The sequence below is a fragment of the Thermobia domestica genome, chromosome 7, assembly GCF_964235325.1.
Source record: "Thermobia domestica chromosome 7, izTheDome1.hap1.1, whole genome shotgun sequence".
NCBI classification, from domain to species: Eukaryota; Metazoa; Arthropoda; class Insecta; order Zygentoma; family Lepismatidae; genus Thermobia; species Thermobia domestica.
The window spans coordinates 184,804,085-184,825,971 of NC_137460.1; the positions used below are offsets into that span (position 1 = coordinate 184,804,085).

At 34.2% G+C, this 21,887-nt stretch overlaps 1 protein-coding gene across 1 annotated transcript in view; it reads right to left on the bottom strand.

The window, feature by feature from the left end:
• Window positions 1-543: 543 nt before the first annotated feature.
• Window positions 544-21,887, bottom strand: part of LOC145688980 (uncharacterized) — a 107,898-nt gene continuing 86,554 nt past the window's right edge. The window contains exons 5-7 of the mRNA XM_081763135.1: window positions 18,934-18,996; window positions 12,643-12,717; window positions 544-754 (exon numbers count right to left, since the gene is read on the bottom strand). Of these exons, the coding sequence (XP_081619261.1) occupies window positions 744-754; window positions 12,643-12,717; window positions 18,934-18,996 (149 nt within the window). The 3' untranslated portion in view covers window positions 544-743. The remainder of the gene's footprint in view (window positions 755-12,642; window positions 12,718-18,933; window positions 18,997-21,887) is intronic.

Sequence of the window (21,887 nt, forward strand, 5' to 3'; positions counted from 1 at the left end):
TTTGGCATGATTATAGCCTTCCGGGACTAACCCACAGGAAAATTGCCAAAAGTGAATAGTTTTAGTTTTTAAGGGGTATAAAGAGGGATGAAAAAATCCCCATGTTATTTAAGAGGCGTTATCTTAGGATACAAAATCTTAACTTTTAGATAGTTGAAATGGAAAAATAAACTTGAAATTCGGTAAAATTGTAGGTTTAAGAGTTGCGAGGCCATAGGCCGGGCAAATGCGGGTATCTGCTGGCGAAGCTTCCACCTGGCCAAATTCAGGAAATATTAAGAGCAAATGCAGGAAATTCAGTGTTGATCCAAATGCTGATAAATAGAGAGATGCGAGGCCGTAGGCCGACCAAATGCGGGGGTAGAGCCGAAGACTAGTCAATATATAAAATGGTCGTACAAGGTATTTCACTAAAACTTAACAAATGTTTCCTCAATAACAATAAAGAGATATAACTCATAAAGTTAGGCTTAAACAATAACAAAGAAATTATTTAAGATAAATAAAAAGAGTGTACTTTTTAAGCTATTTATTAGCTGTTGCATTAATTACATATATAATTTTATCAATATACTAATGTTCAAATATAATGCATGTGGACGAAAAGTAACAAATACATTTTCTAAGTCTTTTCTTGATATGTTCGTGCATAACAAACTCATTTGGTTTAATGGTTTCCATTTCTGCAAATATCCCTGGTATGTTCAGCACAATCCGCCATCATGTTCAATATAGTCTTGATGTCATTGTGTAGCTACAAAGAAAATTGTCATTAATGGTATGCAATTATTTTTTCAAAGAGATATTTCGTACAAAATCAATGATAAAAGAAATAATTACAACTACTGTGTGGATTAGATTCGCTGTATGAATATCTATTTTAACACACTGAGTTTATAAAGAGAACAACATTCACATAACTAGTGCAAAAAATGTACTTCCATCCCCACACAAACTAAACAAAAAGTCTGCTTCAATATTTTTCAAAATTTCGATTTTCAAAAAAATAGCTCATTTGCAGACAATCCGCATATTGCCAGCTTACTCAGTGGTCAAGCAAAAGTGAATCTCAGTGGGAAACTTGGTGTAATAAAGGTGTATTCATCATGTCCATATAAGACTAAAATAATATGCGTTAAATACTTTTAGAAATATTTTATCTACTTTGAAACAATTACCAGAATATAGCCAACTCATATGATGCCATCCCACACAATGGAACCTATTGGTAAATTAAGTGTGCAAAGTATCCGTAGTCATTTCCACATAAAACTGCAAACTATGCATACATAAGCCTTTAAAATTTAGGCTTTGAAACAATTAGGGTAAGTATGCCTAATTTCGCAGTAGCACATAACGTGAAGAATTATGAACTTGGAAAAGGTTATGAAAGTAGTTCTCCACATGAGTAATAGATGGCAGGTACTCTTTTCTGAGAAGAAATGTCCTGCTCTGTCACCTGCAGGATCACTCAAAAACTAGATGAAATAGAAAAAGCACTTGAATTTTTCGTGTTCATTGGGATGTGAAGTACAGCTGCTTATTTACCAGGAATTTGTAACATAGATACTAGAGCATAGTATATCATATGTATGTAAATATGTAGAGGACTGTAATGATGTATGCAAAATATCCCCATCCATTGTATAAAGCTCAGTATAGGCTTAAGTTCAATACGGCTGTTTGTAGCCGCGGTACACGAGAAAACAAAGGCAAGGAGGCTTCGTTGTAACCAAGGATGTTATAAATAGAGGATGCCCATATGTATCTTCATCCTATTAAATCGGTGAAGCCAAAAAGCAACCGAGCATCGGCACGTCTGATTGGCTACTCTCGTTTCTGCCATCGTCTGATTGGCTACTTTCGTTTCCGCCATGATTGTTGGCTCAAAACATTGCGATCGTATTGGGCGGAGTGGACAGAGTAGGAATGGCGAAGCTGTGAAGCTATGACTATGCCCTACAAGATTTTGTAGTAAGGGCAGATCCTCTATTTTATAAGAGCCTTGGTTGTAACAGTAACAGGCTCTCTAGTAGGCAACGTTGTCAAACTTAACACATAGCATTGTGAGATATTTTGTTGTGGAAACCTTACTACTGTAAACGCTTGTTGCCATTTAAAATGATTATTATGACATTTTAGAGTTTCGTTGGGGAAAGAAGGGAAGGTGCGCCATAGATAGACAGCTGCTTAGAAGGCTCGCATAGGCCCTATTCCTTGAAAGTCCTAAATCAACAAAATATCCCTGGTATGTTCAGCACAAAGAACATCCGGAATAGAACCCACTCCTAAGCGTGCTCCAACCAGAAGAAATGCAGAAGTGAGAAACATTAATATCTGCCAGTCATGTGGAGAATATTTCAAAGAAGACAAAGGTGTGAAATGGACAAAGTGTCTCCATTGCTTGGATTGGTTCCATGAACTTTGTCAAGGCTTAACGCGCAATGTGTCTTGGTTGAAGAGAGGAATATGATTAGCTTTCTTCTGCTTTGAACATTTGATTCTCTTTCACTTATTTTGCCATATTTACCTATGCCTGGTTTGTTTATAGACTTACTTGAGTACTCAATTCTTTCGGTGTCCTATTGTTTCGTATTGTAGCTATTTCATCAACTTTAATGTTTTCGAATTTGTTTCAGTAGTAGCTTTTGCTTAGTTACGCTAATTTGACCTCTTGCGTTTTGACCATTTGATTTTCTAATACTTACTCTCATGTGGCTTAGACAAATTTTAGCTACGTAAGCCTGTTTTGTTTCTAGCCCTGCCATAGCACTCAATTCTCTCTGTGTTCTATTGCTTAATATTGCAGCTAGGCCCTATTATATCATGTGTAATGTTTTTGAATTGGTTTCAGTAGTAGTTTTATTTTTTAGCTTAGCTAATTTACATGAAGTGATTAACGTTGTGTTTACTTAATAATAATAATAATAATAATAATAATAATAATAATAATAATAATTATTATTATTATTATTATTATTATTATTATTATTATTATTATTATTATTATTATTATTATTATAATCAATAAAATGGAAAATATCGGTGTGTTCACACATATAATTCAGACCCTATCCGTTTGTAACACTCATGTGAAATAGGCATACAGGATAGTGAAATTAGTAACAAACAGGCAGCACTGCGAAATTAAGCATCCCTATTGCGAAATTAGGACATATCACTGCGAAATTGGGACCACTTGTATTTTGTACTTCGACGCAACATTACTAAATCTCTAAAAGTAGCAAGAAAGCAACTACATATGTATCTGGTCAGGTTAATATGTACCTCCAAAACAATCAAATCTGCTGTTATTTGTCAATCATATATTTCGTAATAAATATGCAAATATGAAATTAGTGCGAAATTGGGTATACTGACCCTACCTACTATAGGCAAACCGAATAACGTCATTCCACAGAGCTACAACACAAAGTAAAACCTATTGGAAAATTAAAAAAATGAAATGAAATCTTTGAGTTTTACGTCCCACGGTTATGCCGGTTAGGCTAAAGGAGACAGTGATTATGAAAAATGAATGAAATGATGGAATGAAGAAAGTGGGAGGAAACGGAAGAACCCCGAGAAAACCCACGAGCACGATGTTTGTCCACCACAAAGTCAACACGGCGCGAGCTGGAATCGAACCAGGGACCCCAAGCACCGGAGGTGAACGCTCTACCACTGAGCCACCGCGTTTCATTAAAATGAAACGTCTTTTATGAGAAGTTGTCATGGAGCAGACGAACGAACAGACACCCAAACGTTGGTTGAGTCGGACGGTTGAAACCCGTTAAGCTCGCTAAAATTATTATTATTATTATTATTATTATTATTAGTATTAATAATAATAATAATAATAATAATAACAACAATAATAATAATAACAACAATAACAATAATAATAATAATAGAGCATTCACCTTTGGTGCATGGGGTCCGTGGCTCGATTCCACTTGGCGCCAAGTGACAAATACTGTGTGCATGGGTATGTGTTTTCTTGAGATTTTTCATTTTCCTCCCACTTTCTTCATTTCACCATTTCATTCATCATCATTCTCCCTTAGCGTAGGTGCATAATCGTCCAACGTTAAACTAAATATTGCAATTTCAATAATAATAATAAAGATTAATTCAACTGAAAGGACTGTAATTTATGTTGACAGCAATTATCATAAAATGCAACCATTATAAAAACAATGCTTTGAGTAAAAGGATAATCCTTTCCAAGTGTTAACGAATGCGCACGAGATAAGACATGTCTCGAGAAAGAGAAGAGACGCGCTTTGTGACATCCAAGATAAGACGAGGCAAATGTTTTGGACACGAGATAGCTTGTAAAATGTCTCGTCTTGTCTGGAATGTCTCGAAAACAAAAGTCTAAGTTTTAAAATTATTTTTCAAGATCTATTCTCTCAGAAGTAGTTCTCTGCCTTAAAATTAATAACGGCATTTGTGATTTAAAAAAGATAAACAATGCCTAAAGTTAATAGTTAACTTTTCGAAAAGAAGCTTCATTAAGGGTGAACCTGAAAGATGTCCACAAACTTTGGGAGATGATTCGTGACATCAAAAGGAGACAAATGGTCCACTTGCAGTTTTCGAATTCAGCTTCGTTTTCGAGATACAGGGTTGCCAACTAGTCGTGTTTGAGAAACTCACTGGGAATAAATTCAATTCCAAGAATAAACTACTACTCATATATTTTTCAGGTCAATTGACTTATACCATGTTGTAAGGTTAAATATTTATTTATGAAGTGTGTACAAAATTCGCCAGTCTTTTCTGAGAAAATCGTCGAGAAAAAGTCACCTCCAAGAATAAACTACCCCTCGTAAATTTTTCTAAGAGAAATATCTGATACTGCAATATAGGGTTGTTAATTAAATATTGATTAATGAAAAATAAACAAAATTGTTAAAACCATTTTTGAGAAAATAGCTTTTTTCGATTTCCGGCTGTTGGTAAACCACACTTATTTTAGGTGGTAGGAAAAAATTGGAAAAGCTCCTGTAGGAATACTATGTAAACCCTAAGTTTAAAATTTGGTGTAGATAACTTGAACGGTATGGCCTCTAGGCGAGTGCATAGAAAAGTGTGCCGAACGGACGGACCGGAAGGACGGGTGTCGAAAAGTTACATTTTCGGTATGTAGACGCAATGAAACATGTAAATCTGTTGAAATCTGAATTTGATATGTTATTTTCACAATCACAATATTTTCTTCTTTTTTTTGTCGCTCGAAAAAAAAAGCCTAAGTTTACCACAAAAAGCTAGGGAGTTTACCAAAAAGTATTCAATTACAGGGCCCCGCACTAAACTTTTTCAATTCAATTTCTTAACTGTGTTAGGCCGCAGTTGTTACTGAAGTGTGTATTTGGATAATACGAATAAAATTATCGTATTATTCAAATACATCGAATGTCAGATTATCGAATAAAAAACTTCGATTGAAGAAAATCCACACTACAAAACTAACTCACACTTTGAGCACATTTTCATTAGACATATAATAGACCAATTAATGCAATCATTGTTTATGAAATATGAAAAAAAATCAAATGAGTCATTTTTGAGAAAGTCGTTCAAAAAGAACACGTCAGGAGTAACCTACCTCTTGTGAATTGTTTTGAACAATGAGTTAAGATATACTTTTGGTTATTAATGAAATATTTATTTGCGAAATTTGAACAAAATCGCCTGTCGTTCGAGAAAATTGTCGGGGAAATAACCTTGACCCTCAAAATAAACTATCCGTTGTAATTGTTTTTCATAGAAATGACTTATACTAAAATATAGGGTTATTAATGAAATACTTATTTATGAATTATCAATAAAATTGTCCGAGTAATTTTTGAGAAAATCGTGAGGGAAAAATAACTCCCCGAATAACCCCCCTCTTGAGGATTCTTTCAGGGTAAGCGAGTTATTCCATATTACTAGGTTTTTAATGAAATATTTATTTCTGAGTACGAACAAAATTGCTTGACTCATTTTTGAGAAAACCGTGGAGGAAAAACACCCCGAAGAGCAAACTACCCCTCGCATATTTTTTCAGGACAAACGAGTTTTGCCATATTGTTCGGTTATTAACGAAATATTTATTTTTAAAATATGAATAAACTCTTTTGAGTCGTTTTTGAGAAAATCGCCCAGACAACACTCTACCAAGAATAAACTACCCCTCGCATTTTTTAGGACAAACGAGTTATGCCATATTGATAAGTTATTAATGAAATCTTTATTTATGAAATATGAACGAAAACACTTGAGTCCATTTTGAGAAAATCACTGAGAAAAAACACCCCTTATTATAAACTACCCCTTGTAGATTTTTCTCAGATAAATGCCTTATACCACAAAATATGGTTGCTAATTAAATATTGATTTATAAAAAAGAAAGAAAACAAGATCGTTAGAGCCAGTTACGAGAAAATATCTTTTTTTATTTTCATCGTACAGGAAACTAGCCTTGTTTTGGGAGTAGGAGGGAAATAAAAAAAACAATAGGAAATACTATGAAAATCTTAAACTAAAATTTGGTGCAGTTAAGTTGAATGGTATGGCCTCTAGGTGAGTGCACAGAAAAGTGTAGCGAACGGACGGACGAACAGATGGACAATCGAAAAATACCTTTTTCGGTGTTAGGGGCTATAATACGTGTAAATTCGTTGAAATCTCAAATTTGATTTTTTTAACATCATACTTTCTTCTCTCATTTGTCACTTCAAAGTAAAAGGAACTCAGAACTACAGATAAGAGACATCTACTTTTACACATGAACATTTATTGATTTAAAACTGTTTTAGTTTGTGTGATTTCATTTCCAACTGAAAGGTTTTACAATGATTAACGGGATACCAATGATGAGACGGAAGTTTTCAGGAAGTAAATGCATTCAGAAGTCTAGACTGCATAACACCTACCAGCCTGTTTTTACTTCTGCAATTGTTGACAGCTGTAATTTCGTCCAAACGCTACATCAATTTTTGGTTGACGTCACTGTGTTACTATTTTAGTATTGTTCTCTTCAGACTTGGTTGAAGTTTTGTCTTAACGGTTATACATTGTTTTTCTTATTTCATCGTTACACATAAGAATAAAATGTTGTGGTGACTGGATAGATTCGAACCTACGAACATTGAGTTTTTATTCTTCCAACACTTTACAAATGGATCAAGCTTTATCTTCACGTTAACGCACGGTTACAGGGTTTATTACGATTTAAATTAAATGGCTGGCTGTTAGAGTTTCCTGCTCACATATTTCGATTTAAAAAAATTCATTGCTTCGTAGGTACGTAAAGCAATGTTTAGATACACATTTTAGGAGAGTGCATTTTGGTGTATATAATAATTTCATGCCAGATAAAAGCTGGATAAGTTTTGATAACATATTTCATATGTAGTTCTCAATAATAGGCTTGTTGTTCGGGGTGACGTTCCAAGGTTCAGCATTAACTAGCAGTTTTTGCTATTAATATCCCTTCTAACAATATTGGCAGTAGACAAAAGTTAGCTCGTGTTGAAGCTTTTTGCTCCTAATTTAGTTATTTTACTTTACTATTTAACGAATATATTGAAAATTGTCAGCAGACACGTATGCAGTAATTTATTTCGGGAGGGGTCCGACTTCAATATTGGGATAAATTATAATAAAATTTTAAAAGATAACCCCCAAAATTAGGATAAATTTACAGAAAAGTTGGGATTTCAGAGGGGTTCCGGACCCCGTGGACTTAACCCTAAATGCGTCCTTGTTTGTCAGTAACGTTTCCTCATTTTGAAACCCTCAAAAACTTCGGATAGACTGTATAAAGGAAAACGAGTTATTTTCGATGAAATATCACTTCAAGGAGACACGTCAGTTTTATTGCACATGGTGGTATCCCACGTTCACAAGGGCAAGAATTCCTTTCCTCTGATTCTCTGCCATTGTGCTCTATCGAAAGGTTAGGTTTGTAAAATATTACTCCTACGAACAAGCATGACTGGCAGATAGGAATACTGAACAGAACTCCACAGAAATGCATGCTGAACTTACGTTTATAGCTACCCTTTGGTGATTTGCCCTCAAGGTCAATCGAGTGATAATTCAGTTCCGTCTCTGTTCTTAAGCCATGTTCGTATTACTTCGAACAGTTTTGATAATGAAAAGCATGCCTTTTAATATAACAGACTTCTTTCGCGTAAGAAATCGAAACTCAGTTGGTCAGAGCAACTAGTCTGTACGAATTAGGTTCTTAGTTAGTTAGGAGTCCAGTACGAGTAAGGGTTTTTATTACTATTGTTTTTATCTTTTTTATGTTAGGAAAAATCAAATTGTGACATCGCGATATCAAATTATTTGGTTAGGTAGCTTTGTCTTAGCTAAACTTTAAACATCAGTAACCGTCGAAATTATTTCACTAACCGATCACTTACTGAACATTTCAAACACGTCAAACCAGTGGCATAACATGAAGGTTAATCTCTCCAAAGGGGCGCCAAAACGAGCCTCAAAAAGTAAATTTTATAATGTGTTTTCTACTGACGTTTTTGGTTTATATTCTTGTAAAGTAGTGGCAATTACATAATCTTTTTCCATTTCACTATGGAAGAAGAGAGTTTCATAGTACTAAGAGAGCTGTGTCGAAAAATGGAGAGATGGCATGTAGAATAAAGAGTGCCGGGAATTAGATATTGTTTGTTTGTTTGCTTGAGTTTAGCGTTCCACGGTTATGCCTTAATGGCCAAGGGAGATGTGGATACTAATTATAGTGGAATCCGAACCACTTTTATCGTTCAACAGTAATCCACCGGGAATTGGACCCGGTACCACAGAAGGCAGGTGTGCTAGCCACTAGACCAGGGGGGGGCGGAGTTCGTATTGTTTATAGCGGGCCATATTCTTTGTGCAGTTTTCCTAGGTAATGGATTTCTTTTTGAAAAATGGGTTTAAAACAGGGACGTCATTTAGGGAGGGCAGGGGGGGCATTTGCTCCCCCTGAGTTTGAGGTGTATATAGATTTTATCATTAGAATAGTAGTAAATCAGTGAAAAATGCGAAATTTTACTTATATCAAGAGGTCTTGCCCCCCCAAAGCAAAATCTGAAATGACACTCCTGGTTTAAAATATTAAAAACACTATGATAAAATGTAAAATATAGGCTAGTACTAGGGGGAGGGCGCCAAAAAGTCACTTTGCTCGTGTGAAAATTTGGCCTGCTTTACCCCTGCGTACTTTCTGTATATTTTTTGGCCTTGCAGCTTGTGCGGTCCCCACGCCACAGGGTTGCGGCTGTGCTATTTACGCCTACGCTTCGAACGTAATTCAATAACTGCTTAAGAAATTCTACCATCAGCGTGGAAACAGGAATATATTTTTCTAATAGTCCCATAGAACTTTCCCTCAGAACGCCAGATGCAATTTTTCAGAGTGGGCTCTGGCCAAGTAGAAGAAAGATCTGTTTCCTAAGTAAGTTCCTTTCAGAAAGTTTGCTATTTCTTTAACGGTGATGTAAATAAACATACTCATCGTTATTAGCTCGACATTAAACCATCCTGGACAAATCCTCTAGAACAGCGTTTCCCAACCGGTGTGCCGCGAGAAAATCGAAACAAATTATTAATTCTATACGAACCAAATTGCAAGACATAGGGGAAAATGTATATTTGTATTTCACATTACTATGAACCTCTAGTATAAATCTACAATTTTAAGTTTCATCATACTGTGTTACTTTTCTGTACATTTTAAATGTTGAAAAACGTATTTATCATTGTCATTGTCATTATTTATCATTATTACTTCTTTATTGTTGCAGACTATTTCGTAACTTGAAATTTTAACATATCATTCAATAAATTCAACAAAGCAAACATGCATACAAATTAATTACATTTGTGTTTTAAAACTATAGGAGATTTGTGTATTTGTTCGTTATTTAGTGATCTTCCCTTTTAGTTAGAGGTTAGATACAGTTTTCGAAAGAGAAAGTGGATTTTTAAAAAACCCGAGGCCTATATTTCATTGCTATTGTTTTCTATTTTAAAATTAGAATGAAAAAAATAAGTGATCGAGCTTTCTTCTCTGTAAGAAGATCAGTAATCACATTAAAATACCACGGTATTTTATATTTACAAACAATAATAGTAATTATATATATATATATATATATATATATATATATATATATATATATATATATGGGTGTGCCGCGAGAATTCAAGTTACACCTGTAGTGTGCCGCAAGTTGAAAAAGGTTGGGAAACGCTGCTCTAGAACAATGATCGGCAAAAGTAACTGTGCCTAATTTCATAAGCGACTCAAGGGTGAAACACTTGTTAACGAAAGCAATGCTGGTATACACTGCCTTGTTTCTGACAAAATATAAAGTGTTTTGTAATCTTTAGACACTTTTCCTATTCTTTTTGTCACCCTTGGTTGTGTAGGGCAGCCTCGAACAAATAAAGAAGAGGTAATATTACAGTTAAGGGGTGCTATAAATATATTAGGTATTTCTTTTGTTACCTAACCATAACGGCCTAGGGTCGTCTTCAGTATAATAAAAAATGCTAGTGATATTCCATTCACGAAGGAGGAAAGGATGCTCTAAATATATTTCTTATTCATTTTGTCTGCCCTGCTTCTCAGAAATTATATACTTTCTGTTGGAGGGTTCTGAAAAGAGAGGGGGGAAATAAAACGTCGTACCCCCTCATTCATTTTAAATTTTGTGACGTGGTTGCTCAAATTATTACTAAAGAAAGCACTTTAAACTAAGATGTCTAAAGTAACTACATTATGTAAGGGTGGCATATTCAGGAATAATAATAATAATAATAATAATAATAATAATAATAATAATAATAATAATAATAATAATAATAATAATAATAATAAATATGAATGTCTTTGGAGAGGCGAAATTATGTGACACGAATCATTATAGGTAATGCTTTAAGATGAGTGGTCATAGGGGAGGAAAAAACAGGATTTTTCTCTCTCTGACTCTCTAACGTTAAGATTATGTGCTTAAGGTAAGAAGCATCATCATTCTACAATAGGTTGCTTTTACGTAGAATATCAATTACTTGAGTTCTCCACCTTCGGGCTACTTTCCTTATGTAGTAAATTCAAAGCAATTTCAATTTAAGACAAATATTTATAGGGAAAATTAAACATTTAATAGGGAAATCTGTTATCAAAATATCCAAACACGTAGATAAAAGACTATGTAGTGAGAAACATTGTGAAACTATAAAATTCTCCAAATTAGAATTAACATTTACTGGAAAACATTTGTTATGCATCAGTGAGCACAGGGGAAATAATTACGAAACTGTTTGCAAACAAAAATTAGAGACATTAATGCAAATGTGACGACTTTTTTTTCCGTATCGTTATGAGTTTTACACATATGTTACAATTTGCTTCTTTCCCAAATAAAAAATAAATAAAATAACCTTAATGAAAAAAACGGCAACAGCACTTCCACGGGTTTCGAACCCACTACCTTCGGTATACAGATTCGTTGCTTTAACTAACTGAGCTATTTGCTTTTTTATGTAAACTGAACCTGTTCTACAGTAAAGAAGATTTTTCATTACGATTGGGCTAACAATTCGTCTTTTTCCATAGGTAATTTCCACTATTTGCTCTATCTATACGTTAATACTTAGCATGGATTCATATATTTGTAGTTCGCTGATAATGCATATAATAAGACATATTAGAAATATTTCGTTAAAATTTTCGTTTGTAGATCTAATCCACGCTTCTCTCAATGACATAGATGTCGCTGCTTCGTGTTGAACTGCAGAATTCCCTCGCCTTCTTGAAAATTTCCCACTTTAGCAGAGTTGGTAATTCTCGAGATTTCTGTCGATTTAATGTTTTTTGCTTCTAATTTATTTATTTTAGGCTAATATCTAACACAAATATTAAAAACGGGTTTGTTATTAACCTGTCCTGCTGGGGAAACCTTCCGAAATTTCGAACATATAAAGAAAACGGAGATATTTTCAAACAACTTCAAAATAAAGAGACGCGTCATTTATTTTGCTCATAGTAGTACAAATAACCAACTAACATTATAAACTACTTGTTCTTAAACTTTACCAAAAACTTAACCTAAACCTTAAACTTTCCTCTTTCTTTCTCCAGAAGTTTCGCTCTCGTTTCTTTTATTTATTTTCCTTATCGTAGTCTGTGATTACCTTCTTTTTTAACGGACATCATTTAAGTTTCCAGGAAAAACTAAACTTATCTCTCCGATTTGGATAATTGACCTCTGATGAGTTTTCAAATTCTCATTAGAGTAGCGTTAAGTGGTACAAATGTTTCCTTACTAGCTACCTAATTTAATTTATTATTGTCATATTAGACACCCAAATGGAAAATAGTTTACGAAACGTAATTTGTTATTGTAAAATTCATGTTAGCGACGTCTTCTCTCATTACATTGTATCTATGAAAAGCTGGCCATCTCAACGAATCAAGCAAAAATCTGGTCCGATAATAGTGTGCACGAAGTTTCATTTAAAAGTACATAATACCAACTAAACCATCCTAAGCCAAAGACCTATATCTCAAGCCGCTAAGAGAAATTCCTACAAAACTGATGGTGACTCTGGTTTAGTCCATACTTGATATCTTACCTGAATATTCTTGATCCTTCTTCCTCTTCACATCTGCTGACATCGTTGGCACCATCGTTTTGCTGTATGGTCGGTCTGAAAATTTTAAAATTAAAACAGAAAGTAAGCATTTACACAAAAGAAGCAATATTTATATAATAGCAACCCATATCATGAGATCAGTTTTCTTAAATTTTTCTTCACTCCATCTGCCTCATTGTCTAGATTATCGTAACTATTTTGAATTACAGAGAAAAGAGACTGGTTAATTTTGTGCCCTTTACTATTCCCATTACTACCCTGACTAACTACATTATGTAAACGTACTAAAAGCCACATTGTAGTTTAACAATGATACAATATATAACGACATATAGCTCAGACCGATGGTGTGAATCTGTAATCCAGCTCTCTTGGAGGTAAGATAGAGTGGTGGGAAAGAACGTATACTGAGATGGTTGATCTTGCATGACGGTCTGTGATCTGCCAACTGCAACAGATTCCGTCCTTCATATTCTCGGCGTTGTACCAGAACAAATGTCGTAGTAACTCTACTCAAGTATACGTATATACGATCCTATTGCATATTTCCCGGTATATGCCTATTAATTAATGTAGCGTTACCTTGAATCTTTTAGATACTAAACCCAATCATATAGTTTGTTAGGATTAAGATTTAGATTTCTGGGCTGTCGGCATCTATGGCCATCTACCTCGTCACGTTTGAGGGATGACGTCCTTCGGCGAGCACACTATCCGGGGAAAGGGAAGGAAGGAAGTGGCCTGGGACATGTAAGTTAGGTAACACCCCGGCATTTACATGGTGTGAATGGGGAAAACCAAAGAAAACCTCACTCAGGATGGCTCTCCTGAAAAAGCTTTTTACACTTTTTCGACTGAGTGCCCCCACTGGTCTTATATTTTGTAATCTATACTTTTATCTCCTGAAATAAATACAAATATCTTTGAAACTTACATTTAATATAAAAGTTATAGGAATAGTAAAAGCGTATAAATATCAATCGACAAAATGTTTTTTTTTTTTTTTAATATTTGACAAAATATCTCTTTATAATTGTTTAGTCTTTTCTACTGCATTTGTTCCGTCCCTAATTTTATAAATCTGCTTGGTGTTACAATGCACAAATAAGTGTGATTCACTAGATACAATTTTTGTTGATTGTTCTCAGAACATCAGATCCTACCACCATTATCCGAGGTTTTATATATCAAAGTCCTCTTCGTTTTAATTCAAAAAGGTAGTGCATAAATTTACTTTATTCGAGTAAAATAAAATAATACAAGATGGATGCAGTGTAGACAAATTTGTAGAGGAACTAGAATCCACTACATGCCCTATCGAAGCTGTTACGAAGTATACCTAGGTATAACTAGGAAAGGATATCGAATGATCATTGGGTGTACCTTGAACCTGAGTTTCCCAAAAGCTTACAAGACAAAAAACGTGCAAAGACGAAAATTCTCGAAGATCAAAGTTTCAAAGATATAAGGAGGCAAAGCGAACATTTCAGAAAACTTGTGCACCAAAAATATCAACACTTATGAGAAGTTAAGAAAAAGAAGGGTTAAAGGTAAATTCATAGCTATACCTATGAAGCTGTAACACAAAAAGATGATATTTTAAGGGTGTTGATTTGACTATCTTTAAGACAAACATACAGAAACTATACATATATTAAAAACATAAAATTGAAATCAGAAAAAGGTGAAGATAAAACTAAATGCACAGATAATATCACACAATATTATGCAATCGACAGAACTGGATAGCATTAGATTGAAATATAAACTAAATAACTAACGAATTAGTTCCTTTTAACAACTATTTAGGACAAATGCCTGGATCGGTCACGGGTATCGAGAAATTAAAAGCACCAGAACAACAGTATCTTTGCTTAGAAAGGTCTCTTACCGGTGATTCCAATTATTAAAGTTAAGTAATGGCAAAACAAACTTAATTCCTGATGATTGTGGTTCAAATGTTAAATTTTCAAAATTGCAGTATATCAAATCCAATTAAAATCTAATAACATAACGAATATACAATAATCTCAGTGGGTCAGCGTAGGTCTCAGCTACCTTTCAGAATTTATTTTATAAAATAAAATCATAACGATGTTCTGAGCAAGAGTATGCGCCCATTGGCTAAAAATAGTGATAAATACAGTTGATATGGAGAAAGTGAAGGATCAATACTAATCAGACTAACTGGAACGTCCAGTGTTATATTGAAAGATTATTGTCGTAGAAACACCTCCATATTTACCGATCATATAAGTATCAGTGTACTGGTTATAAAAATTGAAAGTAGGGAAATTCAATAGATTAATATTCTGCAACTTTCACACATCCCAATAAATCTATTAATTCAACAAATCACAAAGAATGGAATTTGTGGGAATTAAGTGAAATTGGGAGGTGGGGATTTCTTATTTTCCAGATGTAAAAGGAAAAATTAATAAAAGGTATATAGTACATATATTTTGATCTACAAGAGTAGCTAATGATAGGTTTCATAACAGAGTAGAATCCATATAATGAAAATGAAATGAAATCTTTGAGTTGTACGTCCCATGGTTATGCCGGTTAGGCTAAAGGAGACGGAATCCCTATAATGACAACAAATAAGTATTTGGATCTGTGTTCGTAGATTCTATATTGTAGAAACGCACCAGCGACGTCGAAGCACGTTCTACTTGAATGTATTAACCCTATTCACATAAAAACAAACATTAAAATGATGCTAGCAGAAAAATAATTCTATAAAATATTTGAGACATACATTTAAGACATGGGTATAGGGCACTAGTGCATTATTGGGAGGATACTTTTGAAATATAAAGAGAATGATGAAAATAAAATCCTATAAAATATTTGTATTAAAGTACAGAGAAAAGATTAATGATGAAACCTAAATTTGTGGACGTGTTTCTGCTGACGTCACAAATGCAGAACTTGCTAATTTCAGAAGTATGGAATTACGTCAATCAGTGTGATTTGTAAATCGATAATGGATGAACCAACCGATGTGAAATAAGCCATGTTCAGTTATGTCTTGGTATTAATGTATAAGGAAGAATTACAACAGTGCTTAACAGTGATGAGGGTTTGAATGAAATTTTTCTTGAATTTTTAATGAAAGTAATGCTACAAAGCAATAAATTGATAAGAGAAGACATATTTCGAGTCAGAAAAAAAGATAAATTATTGGCTGAAATTGAACAAAAAGTTATAGAACTATCACATGAAACAAAGGGTAAAGGTGATGAGATTGAGAAAAATGAAAGACAAAATAGTTACGAGAAAATATGGAAGTAAAACAGTGAGATGCATGTCCATATTAATTCCGTGAGTAAAAATTCGCGAGAGAGAAAACAAGGTTAAAAAACTGGAATTATGAGCATATAAATTTACAATTCACAATTAAAAAGTAATCTCTGACGGAAAAATAGGTTGTTGAACTTAAAGAAGTATCTCAAAAGATAATAAATGAAGTTCCTAATAAAGAGGAAAATGAAAAGATCAGATAATAATATAAAATAAAATTCAAAAGTTAGAGAATGTGGAATAGATTAATGAAATATATGAGTCAGAGAATAAATCACATAAAAGAAGGAATGAAGTTAAAACTGGAAAATAGTACCAATTTTAAATGAAATAGATTAAAAGGAGAGAAATTGCTTCCTTAGAACTATTATTAACACAGAACAATTAACACATTAACGATATGTGACTCTGATTATGTTAAATCAGAGGATATAATAGAAGAAAGAGAGACAAGTAGTTATAGACTATTCATGGTATCTGAGACGAAATGTTGCGATCGTATGAATTATTGTAATTCTTTTAAAATACAGCAAAGATATACATAGAGAACTAACGAAGAAATACATGATTTCATGAAAGAAATACAGAGATGGAATTTAAAAGAATTTTAAGTATGTTATGAACGAAAATAAACTCGAAAGTGAGAAATAAGATCAATTACTCGCACGTGTCAAATGAAAATGAATTTGGTAAACATAACGGTAAAATGCATAAGGTCCGAAATTCAGATGCACATGTACATAATGTATTTCTTAAAGATTGCGATACTACCTAAACATGTACTTAACAAGTAAGGTATTCAATCAAATCGAAAGAACAGTGTTCGACTCAGAGACGATAAGGAACTTTAAATTGTTGTGGCAAATGTGAATTAAGGTGTTGGTCACTTACAGGAGATTATATTATGTTAATTTGCCAGTTTGACTTCGGTACATTTAGTACGCGAAATACATAGATCTAGATTACTTTCACATAAAAGGGCCCGGTGAACGGTGGCAAGAGTTTCGTGTTAATGGTTCACATAAAAGTTGAAAACAATTATAAGATTGGTTCTTAATACGCTACTCATATTATGAGACAAGAAGGACAAAGGGAAGTAAGTTCTTATGTAGTGCGATTCACCCTCTCGACAATATAATGTAATGTAAGTCAGACTAGTGTAATGCAAGAAATAGTGTTAAATCATTTGTAATGATTATTTATTGGGAAGAAACAAAAGTAGAAAAAATATTAGGAGCAATAGGAAAAACTATGGACTCGTTGAAGGCTATCAATTGTGCAAATCTAATCTCAATACTGTTTCAAATTAAACAATGTTGGTTTTATGCTTTGATCACGCTTTAAATGTTTGGTTTTTCTGGCTGTCTCTGATGCATGTTTATATTCTGTAGATTTACTTTTTATAAATAAATTTTAAGTTATTTTTCTTTAATAATGCAAATTATTTAACTTAATTCTTTTTATTTAGTGAGCTCATTCGTGGCTAAGCGGCTAGCGTACGTGCCTTTAGAGTGTAAGACCCGGGTTCGATTTCCGGCAGGAGCTCATGTGGTTCGAATTCCAAGTTAATCAGTAGGTCCCGTCTCATATAGCCTCGCTGCTGAAAGAGACGTTAAAACTCAAAATCAACTCTACTCTTGTGTTTCAGCGGAAACGCTTCTTTATTACTCAAAACATTCTTAAACGGATAATGATTACCTCCTCATATTTCTCAAGTACATAGGTTGTTCAGTCTACAATTGGCGAATTTCAACTTACCTAAAAATTTAGAAGAATCCATGGCGTCAAGTCCGTAAGTGCTCGATGTGTTTCCCTTGGTTCCTAACAATAGCCCGACAGCGTAATTTCCATTGTATAGGCTTCTCTGAAGAACTGGGAGGGGAATCTTGCCCCATTCCCTTTGCACAGTTTTTCAAAGTTCTTCCACAGTTATCACACGCTGTTTTCCCAAAGCCCGCTTCAGCAATCCAAATTCACAATAGTCCAGAGGACTTCCATCTGGAGATTTAACAGGTACCTCATTGAAAGGTGTTACCTGTATACCACTTGCCTCCTCCATCTCCCTGTAGAATGCGAGGGACGATCATGAGGTATGTGATGATGCCTTGTTCATGTGAATGCGCACCATATTGGCGTCATTTCCGTACATTGTTGGAATCTCATGCTCGTAGTTCGGCCGCATGATCTGCTCCTGAAAATACTGCGAACTTATTTTGCAGTTCTTCGTCACCCTACGAATCTTCAGTTAACCTCGGTAACAGTAGCCAGTAACGACCATAAACCCTTTTGGGAAGAACTCTTTACAGACACAGACCCACCTTCTGAAGTTCTTGGCTCCTTTCTCTCGGTACATGATGGCTCTCAATTTGCCGCAGTCGGAAAGGTAAACCCATGCTTCATCGAGCGTTACGACGTACATCCACGTTTGTTTTGCCAGATGCCGTTCGTACAGCGTCCGGGCTTTACACTTTCGTTCCTTTTGGTGCGCATCCGTGAGAAAATGGCCGCGAGCTTTCATGACTTCTTCCAGCTTGAGTTGATGGTGTAACGTCCGGCTCACAGTCCCCAAAGACACGTCAAGACGATTAGCCATAGACCTTTGTGTTGGCGGATTTTCTTGCATTGCCATTTTGCGAAGTTTCCTCTGCATGGTGGAGGTGGCCTTGGTGCATTCCCGCTTCCTAGGCAACTTCGTTGGCCACAGAGCGGAAACCCACACACACTTGGAAACAAATTTAACACGCCACTGACAACAATGCTCCTGTTTTGTGCGTTATTGTTGTCCGCGCGGAAAAACAACTCCGTTCCCAGGAAGCCACTGCACAACACTGCAGGACGTCACGAGCCAGGTCGGGTGAGTCCATTCTGCCCGAGAGGGGAAGGAACGAATTCGGCCAAACGAAGGCTGAACAACCTCTGTACTATTGCATTCTGAAGCCTAAATTATACAGTAAACCTACTTACCTGAGTCGAATATTTCTCTCTTCCAAATTCTGGGTACCGGAATTAACTGCTTCATTGCGTATTCTGAAAACGAAACAAAATATGTTATTCTAAATATATTAACTATCTTCTGTCATACATTTTTGTTTTTTAATTGCAATTGAAGTACTTATTAGATTATTTCACAAATAAGATTAAATATCTACTAACGAATAACGTCACTTGGTCATTTATGTCCTCCGAATGCGACAGTCGTAATAGAACCAAAGATTTGTTTTGTTTATATTACTGTTTTTTCTTCATGACCGGGCCCTTGTTTTATCTTTGCAACAGTGTTCTAACAATCCAGAAAAATTACAATTTTAATAACGAGGTCAAGTAAAATGTTTAACAAAATTAATTAAATTTACAACTAGTTTCTTCCAAACATGTAGGAAATGTAATAATAAATTTCCAGATAAAGAAGATACCGTATACACCGTTTGCACTGACACATAGTAGCCTGTTATTACCAGCCTTTATGGAACGAGCAAAGTATCTGCAAAATTTATCGCATCCGATTTGATAGCATTGTAATTAAATATTCTTGTAGAACGAAATAAATAATTTAGAATAGTAAAATGGAAGATGAACGTATAGCACAAAATAAAAATCAATTATTACTCGGTTTTACTTTTGTATTCTTGACATTGTTGCCATTCATCGTGTTTTCTCGGAGTACTTCACTCACAAGTATTACGGAGATTTGTTCAAAAATAAGTACCCACAATATACTTGCACCAAATGAATAAAATCATTTTTAAACGCAATAATAGGCCTATATGATTGTCAAAATTGCAACACGAAGACATAACACTAATGAACGAAATTCATGGACTTATAAGACACAGTATGGCTACAAGCAATTACAATTTCATCGTAATGGTTGTAACTTATCGTTATAATAACTGATAAAATCATTTTCATGCCCTCCCCCTTTTCCCTTTTACATATAAATTGTTTTCTTCTTTCTTCAGTGCTTGTGTATCTGAAGCTTTCAATTTTACGTAAAATTGTTATTTTAAAAGTCTATAATCTTAAATAATGTATTTAATTACGATTAAATACGTTGTGAACTGGAAATAAAATGTTTTAAACGTTATATTAAATTTTATTGCATTTGAGCATCAGCGCTTTGCCAAGAAACAGAAATCTCGGTTAATAAATAAACGAAAAAGGGTTGTAGCATCAAATTTTCTTTCTTTTGGGAAACAGTAACCGATTTTATAATTTACAATATTCTTTATAATTATCAAGCTGAAATAACTAATAGAGAATTTTAGCAGTATTTTTTCCTCGCTTTATCTTTTTCTTTCTTTTGTCGCACCTGGCACAGGTGGATGGAAGAGTTGCGATTGGATCAAATTACAGCTTGCAGATATCTAGGAGCCGGGAGGATAAGAGGAAGAAGCGTCTCTTTTTCTGGTGTCGGTTTTGGGTGAGGATGTGCGACGAAGTTGTAAAAATTTACAGATTTAAAGTTTTTGAATGACTAGTGCATAGAAAATATAGAAAATTAAAATGACTACATAAATATTCAGACTGTAAGTAAGGTAATAAACGCATTGGGTATCATTTTTCAGCCAACAAAATTAAAGAATATTACTTAAGTTGAATGAATAGGGAGCCATCTTGGGAAATTTAGTGAATACAAATAATGATTGCTTGAATATGTTTATCATCTAGTGCATTTTCTCTCGCTCACGGCTGATTTCTGTATTTTTTTTTTTTAAATAGTTTTTAGTTTGACTCAAAATTTAAGATGATAGAAGGTAGTATTTGCGTGAGGTGTGACAGAGTAGCCATGAGAGGCTAAACAAGTTGTAAGTAATGAACGGTGTACAATGTAGTTTGCTATATTTTATTTTTCCTCCCTTGTGACCCTCAGTTCTTAGGTGAGTTTTGGTTTTACAGTATAAGAATATTATGGGATAAATAATAAGATCTTATTCTACACTCTCTCTCCTCTTTCTTCTTTTCTGTTATCATAATTTACAAATAGTTCAAACATGGCTTCCAACAGTTTTAACAATAGTGAGAATTTTAATATGCATATGTAATCCCATCACCTAACGGAAATTTATTAATATTTAGTTGATGATTTTCTAATGTTTAGTGTATAAGTTGTACACAATTATTTTCTTTCATAACGTATCATATGCATACAACACCCCAGTGGTATTGTGTATATATGACAACCTAGAATACAATATCAATAGTTAGTGGCGTATTGATATTATTACTGTGTGGGACTATTGAGTCGAAGAGGCTATTTCGTGAATTGGTTGGTATTTGTAGTACTGACGAGTACTTGATATTATATATATGCTTTCGTGATTATGATTATTATGAGTATAATAGGGACCCAACGTTTATGTATGTATAAAAGCGCAATGATGAATATACATATAAGAGGTCACCTAGATGGAAATGAGTGAGTGTGTGTGTGTGTGTATGTGTGAATGTGATTGGAGTCTCCCAGACCTTTTCGTCGAGAACTTATTTTCGGGAAAGTTAATTTGTATAATTGGTTTGAACGGAAAGTAATTGTAGTTTGGTGTATAAGTAAAGGCAAATAGTTTAATAATAGCTTGTGAAACTCAGTAAATACATCTGTGTGTTAATTAGAAATGTTATTATATAATATATTTATATTTCTCATAACATGGAAGGATTTAGGGAGGAATAAGTAATACACGCTAATACATTCTATGGATTTTTCTTTCAATTCTCTTTATATTATCTTTCAGTTTTTTTTTATTCGAGTTAAGTACTTTCTTTTCACTTTGTTTAGTGTGAGAGGAAGTTTTCATCTCTTTGGCATTTGTCGTGGTTCGTTCGGAGCAGAGCAATGTTGTCATGTGGGCGGAATATGTGTGTGAGCTCACTGTGGGGAAGTTTAGCGTTATTTCCCACCACTGATTTATTTAGTCCTC